At 37.9% G+C, this 19768-nt stretch overlaps 1 protein-coding gene across 1 annotated transcript in view; it reads left to right on the forward strand.

The window, feature by feature from the left end:
• Positions 1-6: 6 nt before the first annotated feature.
• Positions 7-19768, forward strand: part of IFIH1 (interferon induced with helicase C domain 1) — a 53577-nt gene continuing 33815 nt past the window's right edge. The window contains exons 1-3 of the mRNA XM_077760988.1: positions 7-515; positions 7825-7993; positions 10619-10765. Of these exons, the coding sequence (XP_077617114.1) occupies positions 63-515; positions 7825-7993; positions 10619-10765 (769 nt within the window). The 5' untranslated portion in view covers positions 7-62. The remainder of the gene's footprint in view (positions 516-7824; positions 7994-10618; positions 10766-19768) is intronic.

Raw genomic sequence — 19768 nt, forward strand, 5'->3', positions numbered from 1 at the left:
GGCGAGCAGCAACCGTCGGTCTACTGGCGAGAATCCCCCCCTTTTCCGAGCACGCACGAAAGATGTCGAACGGGTATTGTGCGGACAAGAGTTTTCGCCACCTCCTCTCGTGTTTCAGGGGCAGGGTGAAAACGTACATCCAGGTGGAGCCCGTTCTGGACTACCTGACCTTTCTCCCCGCAGACGTGAAGGAGCGCGTCCAGAGGACGGCCGTCACCCACGGGAACATCGACGCGGCCGAACTGCTTCTGAGCACCTTGGAGAAGGGAGCCTGGCCCCCGGGCTGGGCCAGACAGTTCGTGGTGGCCCTTCAGAAAGCTGGCAGCGTTTTAGCCGCCCGCTACCTGAACCCAGAGCTCACCGACTTGCCCTCCCCGTCCTCTGAGAACGCTCATGATGAGTGTCTCCAGCTGCTGAACCTCCTTCAGCCCACGCTGGTGGACAGAATCCTGGTGAAGGATGTGTTGGATAAGTGTGTGGAGGAGGAGCTGTTGACAAATGAAGACAGAAATCGGGTAGGTGTCCACTCAGATAGAGGGAGATTTTGTAACTCGGGGCTGTGCCTTCATCTGCCCCACTCCAAATGTTCTTTGATATCTTTGGGCAAACTTGGTCCCCTCCTTCCTTGAGAGTTCTTGAGACTAGTCAGGCACTCAAAAACATAGTTTTGAAAATTTAAGTATAAGAAAAACTCTTTTCCTAAGCGTTTCAGGAAAATAAACTAAAGAGGAGTTAACTCCAAAATAGTAATGCACACTAATAGATAGCATCTATTGATCTCTTCCTGTAGACAATTAGTATCATGGGCCAAACATATCATCAGGGTTCATGCTCCCAATAATCCGTTAAGACTTTTTTAAGGTTACTAGGACGCCTGGGTGGCCCAGTCAGTTAAGTGTTTGGCTCTTGAACTGGGCTCAGGTCATGATCTGACAGTTCATGGGATTGAGTCCAGGGTTGGGCTCTCTGCTGACAGCGTGGAGCCTGCTTGGGATTCTCTCTTTCCCTCTCTCTGCCCCTCTCCTGCTCATTCTTTCTCTCTCAATAAATAAACTTAAAAAATAAATAACTAAATAAACTAAAAAAAAAAAAAGATTTTTAAAGTTGTTACCTTTGTTTTACAGATGATAAAACTGAGGTAGGTTAATAATTTGCCCAAGATGTCCCAGGAAAGCAGCAGCAGACCTAGGGCCTACTTCCTGGTGGTGCGCAAGTATATGTCTTAATTTATATAGTCTATAGAATGGGTATCAGGAAACCGTGACCCATGGGCTAATTCCAACCTATTACTGGTTTTTGCAGGCCCCAAAACTAAGAATGGTTTTTACAGTTTAAAATTTTCAGCGTTCATAAGCAAAGTTTTACTGGAACACAGTCATGTTCATTCATTTACGTACTATGACTGCTTCTGCATTTCTTAAGAGCAGTTGAACAGATCATACAGCTCACAAAGGTTACAGTATTTATTATCTGTACTTTACAGGGAAGAAATGCCAACCTTTGGCCTATATTATACATTATGCCATTCGGTCCTGTTCCAAATGGAGAAATTACATCACACACACACAAACACACACACACACACATTTTTTTTCTTTAATCAGAGTTATAAGTTATGACATTCTGTGCAATCAAAACTGCCAGATAATTCACTGAAATAATATGTTGCCAATTGGTGTATTTTACAGGGAACTTTACATTTAATGTAATGTTTCATTGTTCATTGTTTTACAATGAGCGAGGTTCTTTCTTTCTCTCTCTCTTTCTTTCTTTCTTTCTTTTTTTCTCTCTCTCTCTTTCTTTCTTTCTTTCTTTCTTTCTTTCTTTCTTTCTTTCTTTCTTTCTTTCTTTCTTTCTCTCGGATTCATCAGTTGTTTGTATCTTCATGAAAAAGCTCAGGCATTGGCCTCACATTAGCCACTGATGTAACCTGGTCTTTAGTGACTAAAGTTAATGTTCCTTTGTAGACTTGACAGCCATAGGGCCTGTCCAAAGACCCAAGCACGCATCAAATTTTGATGGCTGGTTTTCCCAACAAGTAAATTACTTTACACTGTTGTCTGTAACGTTTATGTAGTTTGTGTATTGAGAACCAGCTAGAACGCATTCTAGTAGTCCAGCTGGATATGACAAATGTGTACATCACTGTGGCAGAATCTTAATTTGGAAGACAGTATGCAGCCTTCAAGCCAGCTGGAGATGGAAGATGGCATTTCCAGCCACAGTAGCTGTTAGGAAGTCCAGAAGCAACAGAGTCCAGTAACACCACAAAGCTGTTTATGTTTGGTGGGTATGATGTCCCGATTGCCAGCGAAACAGCACTTCTCCTTATTTACTCTAAATACTTCTGCCTATCAGCATCACTTTTGTCTTGCCTGGATTGAATTTCCGCCAGCTAGATTTTATCCAAGTTCTTGATTCTGGCAAGCTTGGAGGCAGCTAGCAGTAAAGCTTGGGATTTGACACAAAGAGGATGTAGAGTAAAGGGACATTTGTGTACTGGGTAGCAGTTAAAGCCAAAGCAACCCAAACTCTCCCTCAAATTCACATTTCAAAAGAGGCTCTGAAAGATGGAGGAGCTATGCATTTGAGGCTTTCTGAGAAGGAGTAGTGTCTCTGTGAGATTCTGGAGTCATCTTTGTACACCTCATTTTGCATGTGTCATCAGTCTCAAGAATAAACTATTGATGACATTGGGTTTAGAGGAATCTATGTTGATACGGGGGTCATTGATCCATATTTATCTCCAAACAGCAGAGCATACTGGGGGAAAACATGAAGACTCTGGAATGGGAAAACTTGGATTTGAGATCTGTGTTTGTTTCTTACTATATGTGTGTTACTTTGGGTCAAGTGATTTAAGTTCCTTGGTCCTAAATTTACCCCATGAAAACGGACATAACAATGTTTCCTCTCACTCACGATACTTTAGTGAATGCAAATGAGAAATCATGTTTATGAAAAAAGTCTTAGAAAGAGTTGGTTTGGTATGATGACGATGATGACTTCTATCCTCATTCATTTGGGTACATTTCCCTGTGGATATAAAGTCTCAGGGATTTATGTAAATCCCCTACACTGAAACTGAGATATGCTTAAAGTCCCTGGATTACACTGTGATTCCAAGGGAAAACTACATCTTTCATCTTTAGAAACCTAGCTAAGACTGGGCATAGAATTGGTACTTAATAAGAATTAATTGATTGATTGGATTTATTTCTAGAAAGGTGTCTGGGATAAGGGATGGGGGATGAGAACACATGATGTCATGAATTGCTTTGCCAGGCATTTGGAAATGAATAGATGATGGACACAAGACCTCCAAACTTGCTTTTGTGACAGCTTAAAGTAGAATTTGACTAAGAAGTCAGGACTTCTAAAAAATAGTTTATTTTAATTCTTTTCCTGTTTTCTGGGAGACATTTTCTGGCATTTTAGCTTATGATTCTCATGTCCATCCCTGCAGCCCTTGTCCCCAAACATCAGAGTCTCCAAAAATGATACTAGATTTAGTTTTGTGTCCAGCAAGTACCCAAAGAAACTTATTTGATGGATTGATTATTCATCCATTTAGTTTAAATTTATGGAGTGATGTCTTGTGCCAGACACCATGCTAGTGGTAAAAAGACTGGATAATAATGCAGATACTGTCTGTGCTTTCATAGAGCCTATATTGTAGTGTGGATCAGTATTCATGTAATAAATAGTTAAAAAATGTCTCATGTATGCAAGGCACTCTTGTAAATACTGGAGGCCCAATAATAAATATAAGAATCACTTAGTAGATCATTATAATATAATGATCCCTAATAGAAAGGGAGCGCCCCTGTAGTGACCTGCTTTTGCATTAGGATGCTTAGTGACCTCTTGGTACTTCCATTGACTTAGACAGCCATGAACTCTGGAAAAGAGGTGATCATATAAACGTTTCCATAGTATCTTAATAGCCATCTGAAAGCTGAAGATAAGTGCATGTTTCAATCCTGGCCAGTTTGAAGCATTAAACATCAATAGTTCAGGAAGATCCCATATACTTTTCATTTACATAGGAGAACCAGAGGTGCTGTGAGGAGTGCAGCTAGAAACCAAGTGTAGTTGTCCTTACATGAATCTAGTACCTGAGTCAGTCTCTCCCAGCTTACTGTATTCTCAGGTAAATTGTGACACGTGTGAATTTTATCAGCCAGAAAAAGTATTAGTAAGGAATTAGTTATATCCATATGATGATACATACTCATTTAAAAACACATTAAGTTTTTATGAGGAACTACCTTTTAAAAGTTCTTTGTTTTTAACATATGAGTTTTACTTCCTGATTTACTGGCATGGGAGCTAAGGTCTGCTGTGTTTTAAAAAATCACTGTTATAATACCTCTCTAAGGTTTTTATGAAGGAGAGAAAACATTTTTGTAAAACTTTACAATTGTGTTGGCAAGCCAGTGTTTAATGAGAAGTATCATTGTTTTCTCCACTGATTTCTGTTGGTAAGAAAAAACATAGGTCAAAGAATTTAGAATGTGAAAGCATATTATTGTATTACCCACAAATTCATATTTATTTTATAAACTAGTTAACAATGTATCCATAGATTTTTTTTTAATTTTTTAATGTTTTATTTATTTCTAGGAGAGAGAGAGAGACAGCGTGAGCAGCAGGGGAGGGTCAGAGAGAGAGGGAGTCACAGACTGAAACAGGCTCCAGGCTCTGAGCTGGCAGTCAGCACAGAGCCCGACGTGGAGCTCGAACCCACGAACCTCGAGATCATGACCTAAGCGAAAGTCGGATGCTTAACCAACTAAGCCACCCAGGCGCCCCTGTATCCATAGATATTTTAAACTGCATGTTCAGAGAAAATGTTCACTGGAGGAAGAACACGAGTGAGAATCATTACATGTCCTGTTGAAGTCTCAAGTCTAAAGATCTTTCAAGAATTTCCATAATCAAATTTAATATTGAATCTAATGTCTTTAGTATGTTTTAGGAGGACACATTAAGTTTATAATAATAACTTTCTAGCACCCAAACTTAGAAAACTTCTTAAAAATTCAGAATCTTGATGAAGCTGCTAAAACTGCATAGGTGTTATATGTAGCTCCATATTCAAATAATATAAATACTTGCAAGAAATAATGGCGTAATGATCCTCACCTGCCTGAACTCAATAAGGACAAAGCAAGCTTGACAAATGTAATTCTACAGTTAAAATTAACTTAACTGATTAATAGTGGAAGAAAATTTAGAACCTATGATATATTTAGATTTTTAATAAGAATATTCATCACAGTGCCTCACTTGCACTTTTTAGAGAAATGCTTTCTGATTACTTCTGTCAGATGGCTTTTAAGCTGATTAAAGAGTGGGGTAATTAGAAATAGGAATGGTTAAGTTAAAAAAAAAGATACTTTTAAAAAACTTTTTTTAGTTTATTTATTTTGAGAGAGAGAGAGACAGAGAGAGAGTACGGCAAGGACAGAGAGAGACAGAGAGAGAGAGAGAGACTCCTATAATAGTGTGGAGCCCTGTATGGGGCTCATACTCACAAACCATGAGATCTTGGCCTGAGCTGAAACCAAGTGTTGGTCGCTCAACTGACTGAGCCAACCAGGAGACCCTAAAAAAAGGTGCTTAAACCAGCCTTATTTAATATGTTTAGCAACTATGGTTTAAATTAGCAAATAGTAATAAAGATGTTTACATCTTTATTGAGAGAATAAAAAGTTTCTAATAGGAGATTAATGAAGTTAGAGAAAAGGTAGGAAATGAGCAAGAATCTGCTTAGAAAATGCTGTGGGGGAGATGGACTGATATCAGCTAAATTTTATTAAGTCCGGTAGTCATCTTAACCACTTCTTGCTGGAAAATGTGCTTGAAGTTGGAGAGGATTAGTAGCTGTAGTTCAAGAAGGCAGTATTTGGCCTCTGAAGCCAGTTGCCTGGGATGAAATTCTACCTCTGCCATTTACTAGCTCTGTGGCTCCAGGGAGGTAACTGGATTTCTCTGTGCCTTGGATGTCTGATCTGTGAAATGGGTTAATATTGGTTCCTCCTTCAGGGTTTCTGGGTTAATATATACAAAGCCTTTATAATAACATTAGTAAGTATTATCTAGTAAGACTCACATACCCACTGGATAGAAATCATTTTGTACCCGTCTGTACTAAGTAGTGCCCCTGGTGAAGTGTTTATATAAAGGTAGATGCTTTCTTTAGTCATCTATAATAATAACAACTAACACTGAATTTGTGTCAGACACTGTTTCAAAAATGCAAACAAATACCTGACACTAAAAGGTTATAGGATATATTTATAGGACTAAAAAATACACAAATTTAAAAAGAAACAATCTAATCAACCCAGATTATACATGTAGAAGGCTATAGGTGTGAGGTGGTATCTCAATGTGTTTTTGGTTTGTATTTCCCTGATGATGAGTGATGTTGAACATCTTTTCATGTGTCTGTTAGCCATCTGATGTCTTTGGAAAAGGAATGTTCTGTCTGTTTCTTCCCTGGATTATTTGTTTTTTAGGTGTTGAGTTTGGTAAGTTCTTTATAGATTTTGGATACTAACCCTTTATCTGATATGTCATTTGCAAATATCTTTTCTCATTCTGTAGGTTGCCTTTTAGTTTTGGTGATTGTTTCCTTTGCTGTGCAGAAGCTCTTTGTCCTGATGAGGGCCCAATAGCTCATTTTTGCTTTTATGTCCCTTGCCTTCAGAGACATGTCACGTAAGAAGTTGCTGTGGCTGAAATCAAAGAGGTTGCCTGTTTTCTCTTCTAGGATTTTGATAGTTTCCTGTCTCACGTTTAGGTCTTTTATCCATTTTGAATTTATTTTTGTGTGTGGTGTAAGAAAACGGTCTTGCTTCATTCTTCAGCATGTCACTATCCAGTTCTCTCAGTACCATCTGTTAAAGAGGCTGTCTTTTTTTTCATTGGATACTCTTTCCTGCTTTGTCAAAGATTAGTTGGCCATACATTTGTGGGTCGAATTCTGGGTTCTCTACTCTATTCCATTGGTCTATGTGTCTATTTTTGTGCCAGTATTACAGCTTTGTATTAGAGGCTGAAGTCTGGAATTGTGATGCCTCCAGCTTTGGTTTTTTTTTTTTTTTTCAAAATTATTTTGGCTATTTTGGGGGCCTTTTGTGGTTCCATACAGATTTTAGAACTGTTTGTTCTAGCCTTGAGAAGAATGCTGGTGCTATTTTGATTAGGATTGCATTGAATGTGTAGATTGCTTTGGGTAGTATTGACATTTTAACAATATTTGTTCTTCCAACCCATGAGCATGGAAAATGTGATATACATATACAATGGGATACTACTCAGCAACAAAAAAGAATGAAATCTTGCCATTTGCAACAACATGAATGGAACTAGAGGGTATTATGCTAAGTGAAATAAGTCAGTCAGAGAAGGATAGATGTCATGTTTTCATTCATATGTGGAAGTTGAGAAACTTAACAGAAGACCATGGGGGAAGGAAAAAAATAATTATAGACAGAGAGGGAGGCAAACTATAAGAGACTGTTAAATACAGAGAACAAACTGAGGGTTGATGGGGGTAGAGGGGCAGGGAAAATGGGTAATGGGCATTGAAGAGGGCACTGGTTCAGATGAGCACTGGGTGTTGTATGTAAATGATGAACCACGGGAATCTACTCCTGAAGCCGAGAGCATACTGTATACACTGTATGTTAGTCAGCTTGACAATCAATTATATTAAAAAAAAAACAATAGTAAATTTTAGAATAAAAAATAAAATAAAAATGCAAAAAAGAGATGTTCGATCTTTTTAATCCTACTTTTCTCTTAAAACAGATTTCTGCTGCAGAAAGCCATGGAAATGAATCAGGTGTAAGAGAGCTCCTAAAAAGGATCGTGCAGAAAGAAAACTGGTTTTCTACATTTCTGACTGTTCTGCGTCAAACAGAAAACTATGCCCTTGTCGAGGAGCTAACAGGCACCACTTGCTTTGAAGGCAATGCAGGTATATCTAATTTTATTAAAGAAGAGTTTGTACATTTTGCCTAGTGATGGAGAATTTAATGAAGGCTGTGGACACAATGCCAAGCACTAAGACAGTTAGAATCAAAATTTCAAAACTGGAAGCTATTTGAGAGATCATCTATTTTTTCCCCTTTACAAATGAGGGAACTGTGGCCTGGAAAAAAATAAACTTACTAAAGATCACAAAACTCAGCCAACTGGCCTAGAATATTGACAGCTGACCATGAATCTAACATTCTTTATATGACCCATCCTGTATTGGAAACAAGATGATTATGTAAAATTTTTAATGAAAATAATTGGTACATTGATTAGATAACCAATAAATTGAAAGAAAATATTTTAGTGATTATTACTACTCTGCTGGATAGTTCTGAATATTTATATACATTTTTAGGAATTTATTAAACATTTGATAAAAGGTTAGTAATTACCAGTATAACCCAATATTAATTCTTGTGTTTTTGATCCTTCAAACTAATAATAAAGGTAACATTTTAGAGCCCTTGCACATAAGTTATTTGTAAATCTAATGTAAACTACCATCTTACTTTTCTTTCTGGTTATGTATCTTACGTTTTCAAAAATCTCATATGTAAGATAAATCAAAAGTTAATTGGTAATGAGTGGAATAAATTAGTCACTTCAAACTTACTTCACTTTTTCTATGCATACAGTCATTCTGTTATTTGTTCAATTGACATGTAGAGTGTGAGACACTGTTCCAGGTGCCGCCGATATGGACTTAAATGAGACACACAAAGTCCCTATTGACACATGCCACATATGTCTTTCTAATGGAATAAGATATATAGTACACACTTCCTTAAATTGTTTGTGTGAAAGAAAACCAGATAGTTACTAAATCGTTAGAATAAGCGATATATTATATTTTTATTCTATATTGTTTATGAAATAGCTTCATTTTGCCCAGTAGTTAGAAATACACACACACACACACACACACACACACACACACACACACACNAGATGTGTGGGCCCTAATGACCAGAATAACGTTAGCTCTGACTATTCTTGTGTATAAGAGCTGCTGTGGACTCAATTGTGTTTTCCCAAAATTCATATATTGAAGCCCTGAGCTGTAATGTAACTGTTTCTATGGATAGGGCCTCCAAGGAAGTAACTGAGGTTAAATGAAGTCAGAAGGGTGAGCCCTAATCTAATAGGACTGTGTCTTTGTAAGAAGAGATCTCTGTCTCTTTCTCCACCATGTGAGGACACAGTGAGAGGGTGGCCTACTGCAAATTAAAGCCAGAGCTCTTATCAGATACCAACCTTGCTGGCACATTGGTCTTGGGCTTCCAATCTTAAGCACTAGGAGAAAATAAAATTCTCTTGCTTAAGTCATTCAATCTGTGGTATTTTGTTATTGTGGCCTCAGCTGACCTATACAGTAACCTAGGCTCCGGATCCTGATGCTTCTTGAATCCTGGCTCTTTTACTTCCCTGCTGTAACTTTGAGCAGGTCCTTGCCCTCTCTGTGCCTCGGTTTACTCCTCTGTGCAATGGGGAGAATGTTATTACCTAGGGCTACTTTGAGGGTTAAATGATTCAGCACTTCTCTAGCACTTATAGGAAAAGCACAAAATAAATGGACCATTATGCGTATAAACCCCAAACAAAATGTGTACCTGCAAACATCGTCAAATCATCTTGGCCAACAACAGAGTCCAAAGTCACAACAATTTTCTCTGGGAAATTCTCCACACACAGGACATGCTTTCCTTTTATTCTTCAAGATGGGCTCATCCAAAATGATACTTTAAGCAATTTTATTTATGGACATAGTCTTCTCTGATGGTAGCTTCAAGAGGACAGAAACTTGTTTTTTCTTTGTAGCCCACATAGTCCCTTAAGAAAACACTCAAAACACGTTGCTTGAAGGAAGAAAGGCCGTTGGGAGAAATGAAGGAAAAGAGAAGGGAAGGATACAGAATATTTCATTGAATTCCTAAAAAATCTCCAGATATCCGAAATACATGAATTTAGGCTGACATTAAAGCATATGTACATCTCATGTAGAACACACAGTGAGGGAACAAAATGGCAAGAGTACAAGCTAAAGAAAAACCACCACCAAATTTGCATTTTCATAATCCAGCCTTAAATATAACTTTGTATCACTGAATAAGTGTCTTGCCTCCTACCAGTAATGGTCAGGTAGAAAATCATCATGCTCCTTTTGTGACTAGCATAATACTTATTTTACTGTCTTTGTAGACAAAAATTAACCATTACAAAAGAATTACTCACTGTGTCCACATTAAAAATAGAAATACTGTATCATAACAGAAAATATGTTCCTAGCTTTTCAAAATGTCAAAGTATGAAAGTATATTCTGGCAAATTTCTCCTAGGAACCTCCACTTGGTTTTCAAAATAACAATAACAGCTATTTATATTGTGTAGAAACTTGCATTACCGTATAATTTACGTTCTGCTTAGAATTTGAAAGTACTTCAGTATATCCAGGTAAATCCTATTGGCAACTCCTGTTTTGTTTTCAGAATAGCAATCACAGTTATGCAAACTCTATAAAAACTTGCATTGCACTATTGTTTACAGTATCATGGTTTCTTCATAGGGACCGAGAGTTTATCACAAGAAGATGACCCTGAAGTTAAAGAGGTGGTTCTTGTAGTCACGGGTCAGCCAAGTCTAGACAACGAAGACCAGGGCCAGGAGACTCACCCACTGGAATCTTCTTTTGCAGATTCTTCTATAATTTCAGGTATTTGAAACCTACACACATTTTACAGTATTTTACTGATTACTACTTCCAGAAAAATTGGTGAGTGCATTGATGACATCAGATCTGTTAAACAGAGGGAGACAATTCGGGCTTTGAGGTTTTGTGAGCATTTTTATTAAAATCGTATTTCTAGACAAGATTAAATTTTTCCTTTGTTGCTAAAAATGTTTTCAAAACTAATGCAATTTTAATGTGTGATGAATGTGAACCCATTTGGTTCTAACTTTGCTTTGATGGTCTTTGTAATGTGATAGGCATTTATAAGCAGACCTTCTTATATTTCATTGTTTTCAAATACTGTCAAATATGTGAATTAGTTTGATTCATCCAAAGGTCTGAGAATTAAAAAGGCCATTCATTATCTTTTCCTTATTTCATAGACTGGGATGTCTTGGAGAGGTTCAGCTTTTGTAGACACCAAAAGCAAGGCTGTAGAAGGCAGACGAGGGGAGGCTAAACCAGGCTTGGCTTGATTTGCAGTAACTAATTGGTGAGAGAACTATTCACCTCCATGATCACCTTTCTGATAAGAGACATTGCTGGAACAATAAAACCAACTTAATTACATTTCCTTCCTTAATTTGCTCACGATAGGAAAATCCTTCTCTCTTCCCCTCTCCTCACCAAAGGGCCACATTCTGTTTTCACAGGAAATAGTCATTTAAAAGAAACAATTTTTAAAAATCTGTCATGTGCTGGTAAATGTTGAACCGGGGGGTGGGGGAAGAAGGGAGGTCCTGATTTGTATCTCCACTCTGCAGATATGATGGGTGTAAATAGCCTCAACATCATAGATAATAGTAAAATCCATGAACATGATTAGGAAGTGATGTGTTTTAAATATTCATTACCTTTCTTTTAATATAATTCATTTGATTACACATGTATTTACTTTAATTTTTAAATATGTATGTATGTATTTATTTATTTCTAGAGATTGAGGAAGAGAGAGTGTGGGCAAGTGAGAAAGAGGCAGAGAGAGAGGGAGTGAGAGAATCCCAAGCAGGCTTCAGGCTCAGCATGGAGTCAAAGATGTGGGGCTCGACGTCGCAACCATGAGATCATGACCTGAGCTGAAATCAAGAGTCAGTTGCTTAACCAAATGAGCCACCCAGGTGCTCCTATATAATTAAATTTTTAAAATAGCTGTGCTTAACAACCTGCTCACAAAATTCCTGAAAATTTAAAAATTATTTTTTGTGAGCCCATATAAGCTGACTCCATCACACCACTACCACTGCAAAGTTTACTATTTTCTTTTCTCTCTCTCTCTCTCTTTTTAAAATAATCTCTACCCCCAGCATGGTACTCGAACTCACAGCCCTGAGATTAAGAGTCCCATACTCCATTCACTGAGCAATCCAGGTGCCCCCAAAGTTTACTATTTTCTACTTCAGAAAAGTAATACAGCTGCATTGCAGGAAATTTAGAAAATGTGAAAACATACAAAGAAAAAGCCACCCATACTCCTGCAATGTGTATATGTATGTATGTATGTATGTATGTGTGTATATATATACATATTACTCTAAACATTTTGGTTATCTATGCTTCTAATCTCTTTATACAAGTAGATGTTTATATGTGATGGCATTTCTTCTGTGTTCTGTATGTATTCTTTCACTAGTGACTTAATCATATTTCCATTTATTAGATGCTTTATAATTAATTAATTTTGAGTATTTAGGATGTTTGAAAATCTCTACATTGTGAATAACTCCCTTTGTATCTATGGTTCAATTTAATTCTTTTTTTTTTTTTAATTGAATTCTTCAAAGCATGCTACATAACTGGAATTTCTGGATCAAATGATTTCCACAGTCTTAAAACACTGGATAATTAATGTCAAATTAAATCCAAAAATGTGTACCAAATTACATGTTTTTCAGTAGTGTAAGAGAGTGTGTATTGCCCTGATGTCTCTTCTACAAGAAAATGTAATTCTTCAGACTTTGCCGATTTGGTGTTTTGCTACTTGAATTTGAATTTTTAGATTTCCAACGAAAGACATTTTTATAAGTTTATTCTTTTTGTTGTTGCTAATTGCCTATCTATTTTTCTGTTAGTGTTTTAATTTTCTTCATGCTGGTTTATATGAACTATTTAAATATATAGGATAAGAATCTTTTGTCATTAATAGTACCAATGTGTCTTATAGTTTGCCTGCTATTTCAGGCTTGTGCCTTGTTTATAGGGTTTTTTTTGTTTTTTGTTTTTCTTTTTCTTTTTTAATGTAATGCTTTGAGGCTTTCCTGTGTGTCTGAATCACTGGGACGCATGGATCTTTCTGAAATGCATCCTGAGTTAGTGGGTTCTGTGCGGGGCCCGAGCTTCTGTGTTCTCACATGCTCCCAGGTGCCACTGTACTCCTGGTCCTGGACCTCACTTTAGGTCGTCAGACTTAATATATAGAAGAGCAACAACTTGAAGTCTAGAGAATTTTGTTTTTCATCTGAGCAGCTGCACTTTCTTTCAGAAACCATGATCCTATAGGAATGCCAAAATGTACTATCTGAATGTGGGTTGGTCACATTTAAATATGCCTCCTTGGTAGGCTCCCTGATGTCTCCGTGGGTTACTGGCTACTCCTAAATCCACACTAGAAAGAATCAAAGGAAGGACTGAGGCTGGCAGGCGATCCCGCATCTAAAATGACGGTTTGTCATTGAAGGCTGGCAGCACTGCATTTCATCAGCCTGCAGCTTAGGTATCTACAGGAGCTTCTGAGTCTCAGAGTGAACAAAACTAAAGGCAAAACTTTACAATTTTCTATTTTCTTACTAGTTCACATAAAAGTTAAGGTTGAATTTTGTGAAAAAAATCTAGATCTTAATAATGGCCTTAGGGGACAGAAAGGGTGTTTTTGTTTTTTTCCTCTTGTCGTTCCTCTCTCCCTCCCTCCCATTTGATCTCTGTACCTTTTGATTCTTTCATGTAACAAATATTTATTTAACTACTATCACGCACCAGGCATGTAGCATCCAGTGTTCAGCACTGCAAATACAGTGGGGGAACATGAGAGAGGTGGGCTCCTGATCCTATGGAAGTTTCAAGTGACGGGCGTGTCAGTCAAAGAGTAGCCACTATATAGCTGCACATTAATTGCCAGTAATAGTTATACAGTAAATGCAAGTACAGCCTTTTAAAATAGGTGCTAGTCTGTGAACTGTGAAAGCGTAGCACACTATACAGTGATCTGAGGACCCCAGCCAATTCGCAAACTTTAATGGCCTTCCAGTCTGTAGGATCCTTATGATGTCTGGACTTACCTGTGCACACGGGAGCAAGTCAGTGCAATCCATTCTAGCCCTTTTCAGAGCAGTAACGAAGAGTAATTTACTTATTAAAATGTAGTTCCTTAACTTTAGGCCTTAGTAAGACACCACAACTCCTAGATGCTATGGATTATTCCAAGTGTTTGTTTATTTTCTTATTGCTCTCCAGAACTAAGATGAATATAAATAGCTTGTAAAGTGCCATTAGCCCAAAGAAGTTACTGATGTTCTTTTGATTGAAGTTTTTGTTGCAAAATTTACTGGAGAAAGATTTTGCCTATACTGTCATCCTTTTGTAGAATTAGATCTCAAAGGAGGAAATATTCCATAGTTTCTTATATTCATTTGCATAATTTTGTTTTCTGTATTTTATCAATATTGGTAATGTATAATCTTTATTTTGAATTCTAATATATTGGATTTCATATAGAGCTCAAATATAGTGAATGCTACCAAAGCAGCATTGAAAGAAACTTATTACTTAAGCTGCACACATTCTATAAATATGAATTTTTATATGCAGAAAGAAAAAAAATGTGACTTGAATTATCTCTAATTTTAAATTGACTCCTCTAATTTTTATTTCTGAACCAGTTTCTAAAATATTTTTTCAGTGCATAGTCTTGGTGCATACAAAGGGTAATTATGTATAGCTTCAATACAAAGATTACTTATGTGTTGTTGTTAGCCCTTTATCTCCTTAACACACCTAACAGATAAGATACACCCTCACTAGTTACGGTAGCCCGCCCTGAAACCCATTTTATTTTTTTTAAATATTTTTATTTATTTCTAGGAGAGAGAGAGAGATAGCGTGAGCAGGTGAGGGTCAGAGAGAGAGGGAGTCACAGACTCTGAAACAGGCTCCAGGCTCTGAGCTGGCAGTCAGCACAGAGCCCGACGCGGGGCTCGAACCCACGAACCGCGAGATCATGACCTAAGCGAAAGTCGGACGCTTAACCGACTAAGCCACCCAGGCACCCCCCTGAAACCCATTTTAATCTCATTTCTCCTTCAGCCGTGGGATGAGGTATCTGGATTCCCCAGTAGGATGGCTCTGGAGAGTGATTTTGTCCTGACTCCACACTGGAGGCTGGGATTGTTCTTCCTCCCTCTGTCCAACTGTGTACTCTGCATTCAGATCTGGTTAATAATTAAGATATACCCATTTTTAAAATGTACCTTCTTCAAGATTAACACAATAATTTCAAAAGGATATTCAGATAGTTCTCAGACTATGAGTAGAACTTTAATGATGGATATGATAGTTCTGCTTTCTAAAGTCACTGGCCATTTCTCATAACAAGAAAATACTGGAAAACTACTGTTTCTCTAGACCATGCCTCCCGAGAAAACATCAGAGGACCACAAAGACCACATGAAAATATTTTAATTATAGCAAATACAAAGTTGGCTGGATTATTTTAATTACATAGGCTTTCAGTAAAATTGGCTATACAATCATTTTTAGTGGTCTGCTGTTAACTGCTTTCTCAAAACAAGCAAGTAGTTCTATTACATCGACCTTTACACTATACTATTTTGTAAGTTAATGCTCTATAATAAAATATAAGTAAGCAGATGAGATTAAAAAAATAAAACTTGTATTTGTAATAAACTTACTTTTATGCAGAGTTTCACATAAAATCTCCCAGACTTCTTTTATCATTCTGTGTTGGATCTTCCTGGTAGGAAAATTAGAAAATGTAAGTACCTCATGTTGACCAGCAGAGGGCGCTTTTACATTATAAAGAGAACGGGATTCACTGTTCAGTGTGGAAAATTATAATGTAACTGTAGAGTGTGCCATGTGTGAATATACAGTGCGCATGACTGTGAATGCATGTGTATATTTTGATTTATATATTCGTTCACGTGAAGATTTTAAAATTCCACCCCAGCTAATGAGCTTACCAACCTGCTTGTTTTCAGACTTTAATACCTTCTTTTTCATATTCCCCCATATGTTCCATTCCTTAGGTTTATCCGGTGACATTATGCTTTGGAATATATTGTGGATATATTTTGCATAGATCATGTTCTGTAGGAGGGGTTTAAAAATTGACCTTTATAAAACAGCCTCCTTCTCCCTGGCCCAATCTGTTATAGCACTTTTTTTGTTGTTGTTTTGTTTTGCCTTTTTATAGACCAAAGTCCAATCTTAGATTTGGTCTATACTAATTTCTGTAAAAATGCCACAAAATTTATCCTTGCACTTGAGGACCAGAATAATGTTTTATAGCACCAGCCTCTAGAAATTTAGAGATTTTTAGAATCTCTAGAAAAAAAAAATACCATATAGCATTTAAGATCTCAGTGGAAACGATAATCAATAAAGCAGTGTGCAATGAGATTGCATCAGAATAACCCACACTATTGAAGGATTGGTTTGACTTCAGATAACTATCCTTTACCTTTGTTTTCTGCTAAACTTAATTACGTTATATATTAGAAATAGAAACACTACTGAAACAATCTAAAAGGCATATTCTAATTTGAGCTGAGAGAGAGAGAGAGAGATGCTGCTATCCTTGCTGATGTTAGTGTTTGCTAGAGGTTAATATAGGTTTCTATTTTATCTGAAACCTACCTGGAGCTACTGAAGTTAGTTATATGACTTCCAATTGCTTAATAGTTCCATGAGGGTTATTGTTCATATCTCAGGAATGAAGACATGGGTATTTTGACAGAAAGAATATATCCCTGGTGGGCAGCTATGACATGCTGTATTTATTTTCCTGACATCCTTTCATGGCTACAAGCCAAAAACTTTTTTTTAACACCATTTTAACAATGGCAAAGGTTTTCATTTTAATTTGATGCTTGGGCCTCACCTTCCCTATTTAGCGTGTGGATGAGGACTAGAAGCCAGAGAGTGAGTTGGTCAGGTTTTATTACTAAGAGAACCAAGTCCTGGGGATATTGCCTTCGCCCTCAAAGAGTTTATAACCCAGTTCCAGAAAACAAGTTATGGGGCCCCGAAGAGAAACAGTCATCTGTCCAGGGCAAAACAGAGAATGTATTCAAGGATAAGGAAGGAAGATGCAGAGACAGCCTCCCCAAGGAGAAATCGGAGGCATCCATTCACCCAGTCCTGGGTTGGATCTGTGCACAGAAGCAGCGGCAGCATTTCAGACTGCATGGGCACTGTGAGCAAGAGAGTAGGTGTAGGACAGTTCAAAATATATTTAGGGTGAGGGGCATTAATAACAAGAAGGGCTCTGCATGTGTCGGAGCAGGGCTTTTAGGGAAAGTCTCTGTACTTCTCAGTTTTGCAGTGAATCTGAAACTGCCCTGAAAAACAAAGTCCATACAAAATGAATCTAGCTCTAATAAACCCAGCAAAATTCTATAGCAATGCATGTAGGGGAATAATTTGGTTAAAAGGGGAGCATTATGGAGGAAGGTGGGTGAGATAAGACTTCTTATATCAATGAAAGTTAAGGGGTTTCTCTGTGGTTTTTATAAATGACTTTCTAAGGCAAAAATAAAATACCCTGACAAATTTATCGTTTATTGGTTGGCCGATTATGAAATAGTAGCACAATGCACACATGATCGTTTCAGATGATGTTTGTGGGACAGTCCTCACCCGGAGGAATGAATCACCTGGGTAGCTGGAATCAACTCCCACTGGCTTGCACGGGCCAGATGCACACATCTCTTCTCAGCTCCACTCTGTGACATCATGCTGGTAGATTGAAATCCGCCCTGGAAGGGACATTTACACCATGGAAATTAGCAGACGCTTCTAAATCGTGGCTTTTTTCCCCAAACGGCCGACCATTTAGCATTTATCGGGACGCCCTTAAATGCATCTCTCTCCATACTTTCCTCACATTTGCTTAAGCCTGCTTAACTTGAATAGCTCTTCCTGAGGGGTGTTTACCAGCCAAAGAAGTTTCTGGTTCATCTTCTAGCTTGCCATCCCTAAACCTTGTCACTGCCAAGACTTACTTCCCATGTGGTCATCTGGCTTTTCACTCATAACTTTTTCACTCTGGGACTTTTGGCCTCTGTTACTGACTGGTAATGAATGAATGGGTCACTCTCCTGGATCTGGTTATCCCCACAACCCTGTACTTTAATAACTGTCTCTATATGTTGAGACTCAAGTCCAAAGGCTAAAGGGTCTAGATGATACAATTTAAGCCAACACTATTACTTACACACAATTCAAATGTAATTCTGACGGAAACATTTCAGCAGTATAAATTCTATAAACAGGAGCAAGGAGCTCCGTGGATAGCCATGTGGGCCTGTGGCTCTAGGAGAGTTTTTTCTCTTTGGGGAACTCATTTCCTAGAAGCTTGGATCCAGGAGAGAATATGCAAGGTGGGTGGAGGTGGCTTCTCTCCATTCTGTGGGAACACATGTTCCCTGGCACGGAGAGCAGAATCTGACAGACCAAAATGTGAGCGTGTGTGTGTGTGTGTGCGCACACGCACAAATCCATATACATAGAGCTGAAAATAAAAGTCATCTATTTCCTCTCAAAAAAGATTAAGGATAAGTTATTTCAAAAGAAAAGGAGTGTTTGAGTGTTAGGATACTTTGCATTTTAGAAAAAAAAAAAAAGACAAGAGGTCTTAGCAATGTGTCAGATCCAATTATAGGAGCCCACAGAAAAGCACAGAGAGATTCAAAAGAACCCACAGTGGGAGAAGAGTCCAGAATAACTTTATTGGTGGTCTTGAGGGGTTTGGCTAATACATCTCAAAGAGGAAGAAGGAAAAAGAAAGTGGTAAAGGTCCATGTCAGTCTTCAGTGTACACATCACAAAAAGCCTGCCCTTTCCATTTGGGTGATATTCAACTGTTGTTCATTTTTAAGTACCAGTGAGAGCTATTGAAACAGGACCCTGAGAGAGAGAGAGACAGAGACAGAGACAGACAGAGAGACAGAGAGATGTAAGAAAGACAGGAAGGAAGGAAGGAAAGAAGGAAAGAAGCAAGACAGGCACGAAAGGAGGAAGGAAAGAGAGAAAGGAAGAAAGACAGAGAGAGAAAAAGAAAAGAAAAAGGAAAAGAAAAGAAAGGAAAACAAAAGGAAAAAAGTAAATAAGTATTATTAGTAATTTGAAAATAAACACACATAGGAAGCCCGTGCAGTAGTTGTGGGTGTGCCCGTACATGAACATGTGTTTAAATCTTGAGGGGACTCTTTGACATTCCAGGCTGCGTGGATTATGAAACCAGGCAAATGGGAAGAGCTGAAGAGGTGAAGCTAAAATGCATCACAAGGTCAGAACTAGAATAACCATAAAAGTTCGGTGACAAGTGAAATTAGATTATTTGCAGACCTTGTAAGCACTACCTTTAAGGTGAATGGGATCTGCTGGTACCCTTCTAAACGTGCATACAGACCCCGGTCCCTCGCACTGCTTCCTTCTCTATACAAAACCACTTTTCGACAAAGAGAATGTATGACAGCCAGGGGTAAAAAAAAAGAGAAATACTCTGTTGAGTGAGAAACACATCAAGATTGAAAGTGGGAGGGACGTTACCTGGCAGGGATAGAAATAAAAACCAATCTGTATCTTACCTAATAAAGCTTAGTCCTCCGGTTGAATAAACACTATCCTTACAAATTAATTGTTATAATAGCATTTTCCAGCAGAGGGCATACTTTACATTGAAATAGATCCTAAAAGGCCTTCAACCAAGAGGTTTTTTTCATACGAATTTTTTTTAACTTCAATATTTTT

This window comes from Crocuta crocuta, unplaced genomic scaffold (assembly GCF_008692635.1).
Source record: "Crocuta crocuta isolate KB4526 unplaced genomic scaffold, BGI_CrCroc_1.0 scaffold153, whole genome shotgun sequence".
Lineage (NCBI taxonomy): Eukaryota > Metazoa > Chordata > Mammalia > Carnivora > Hyaenidae > Crocuta > Crocuta crocuta.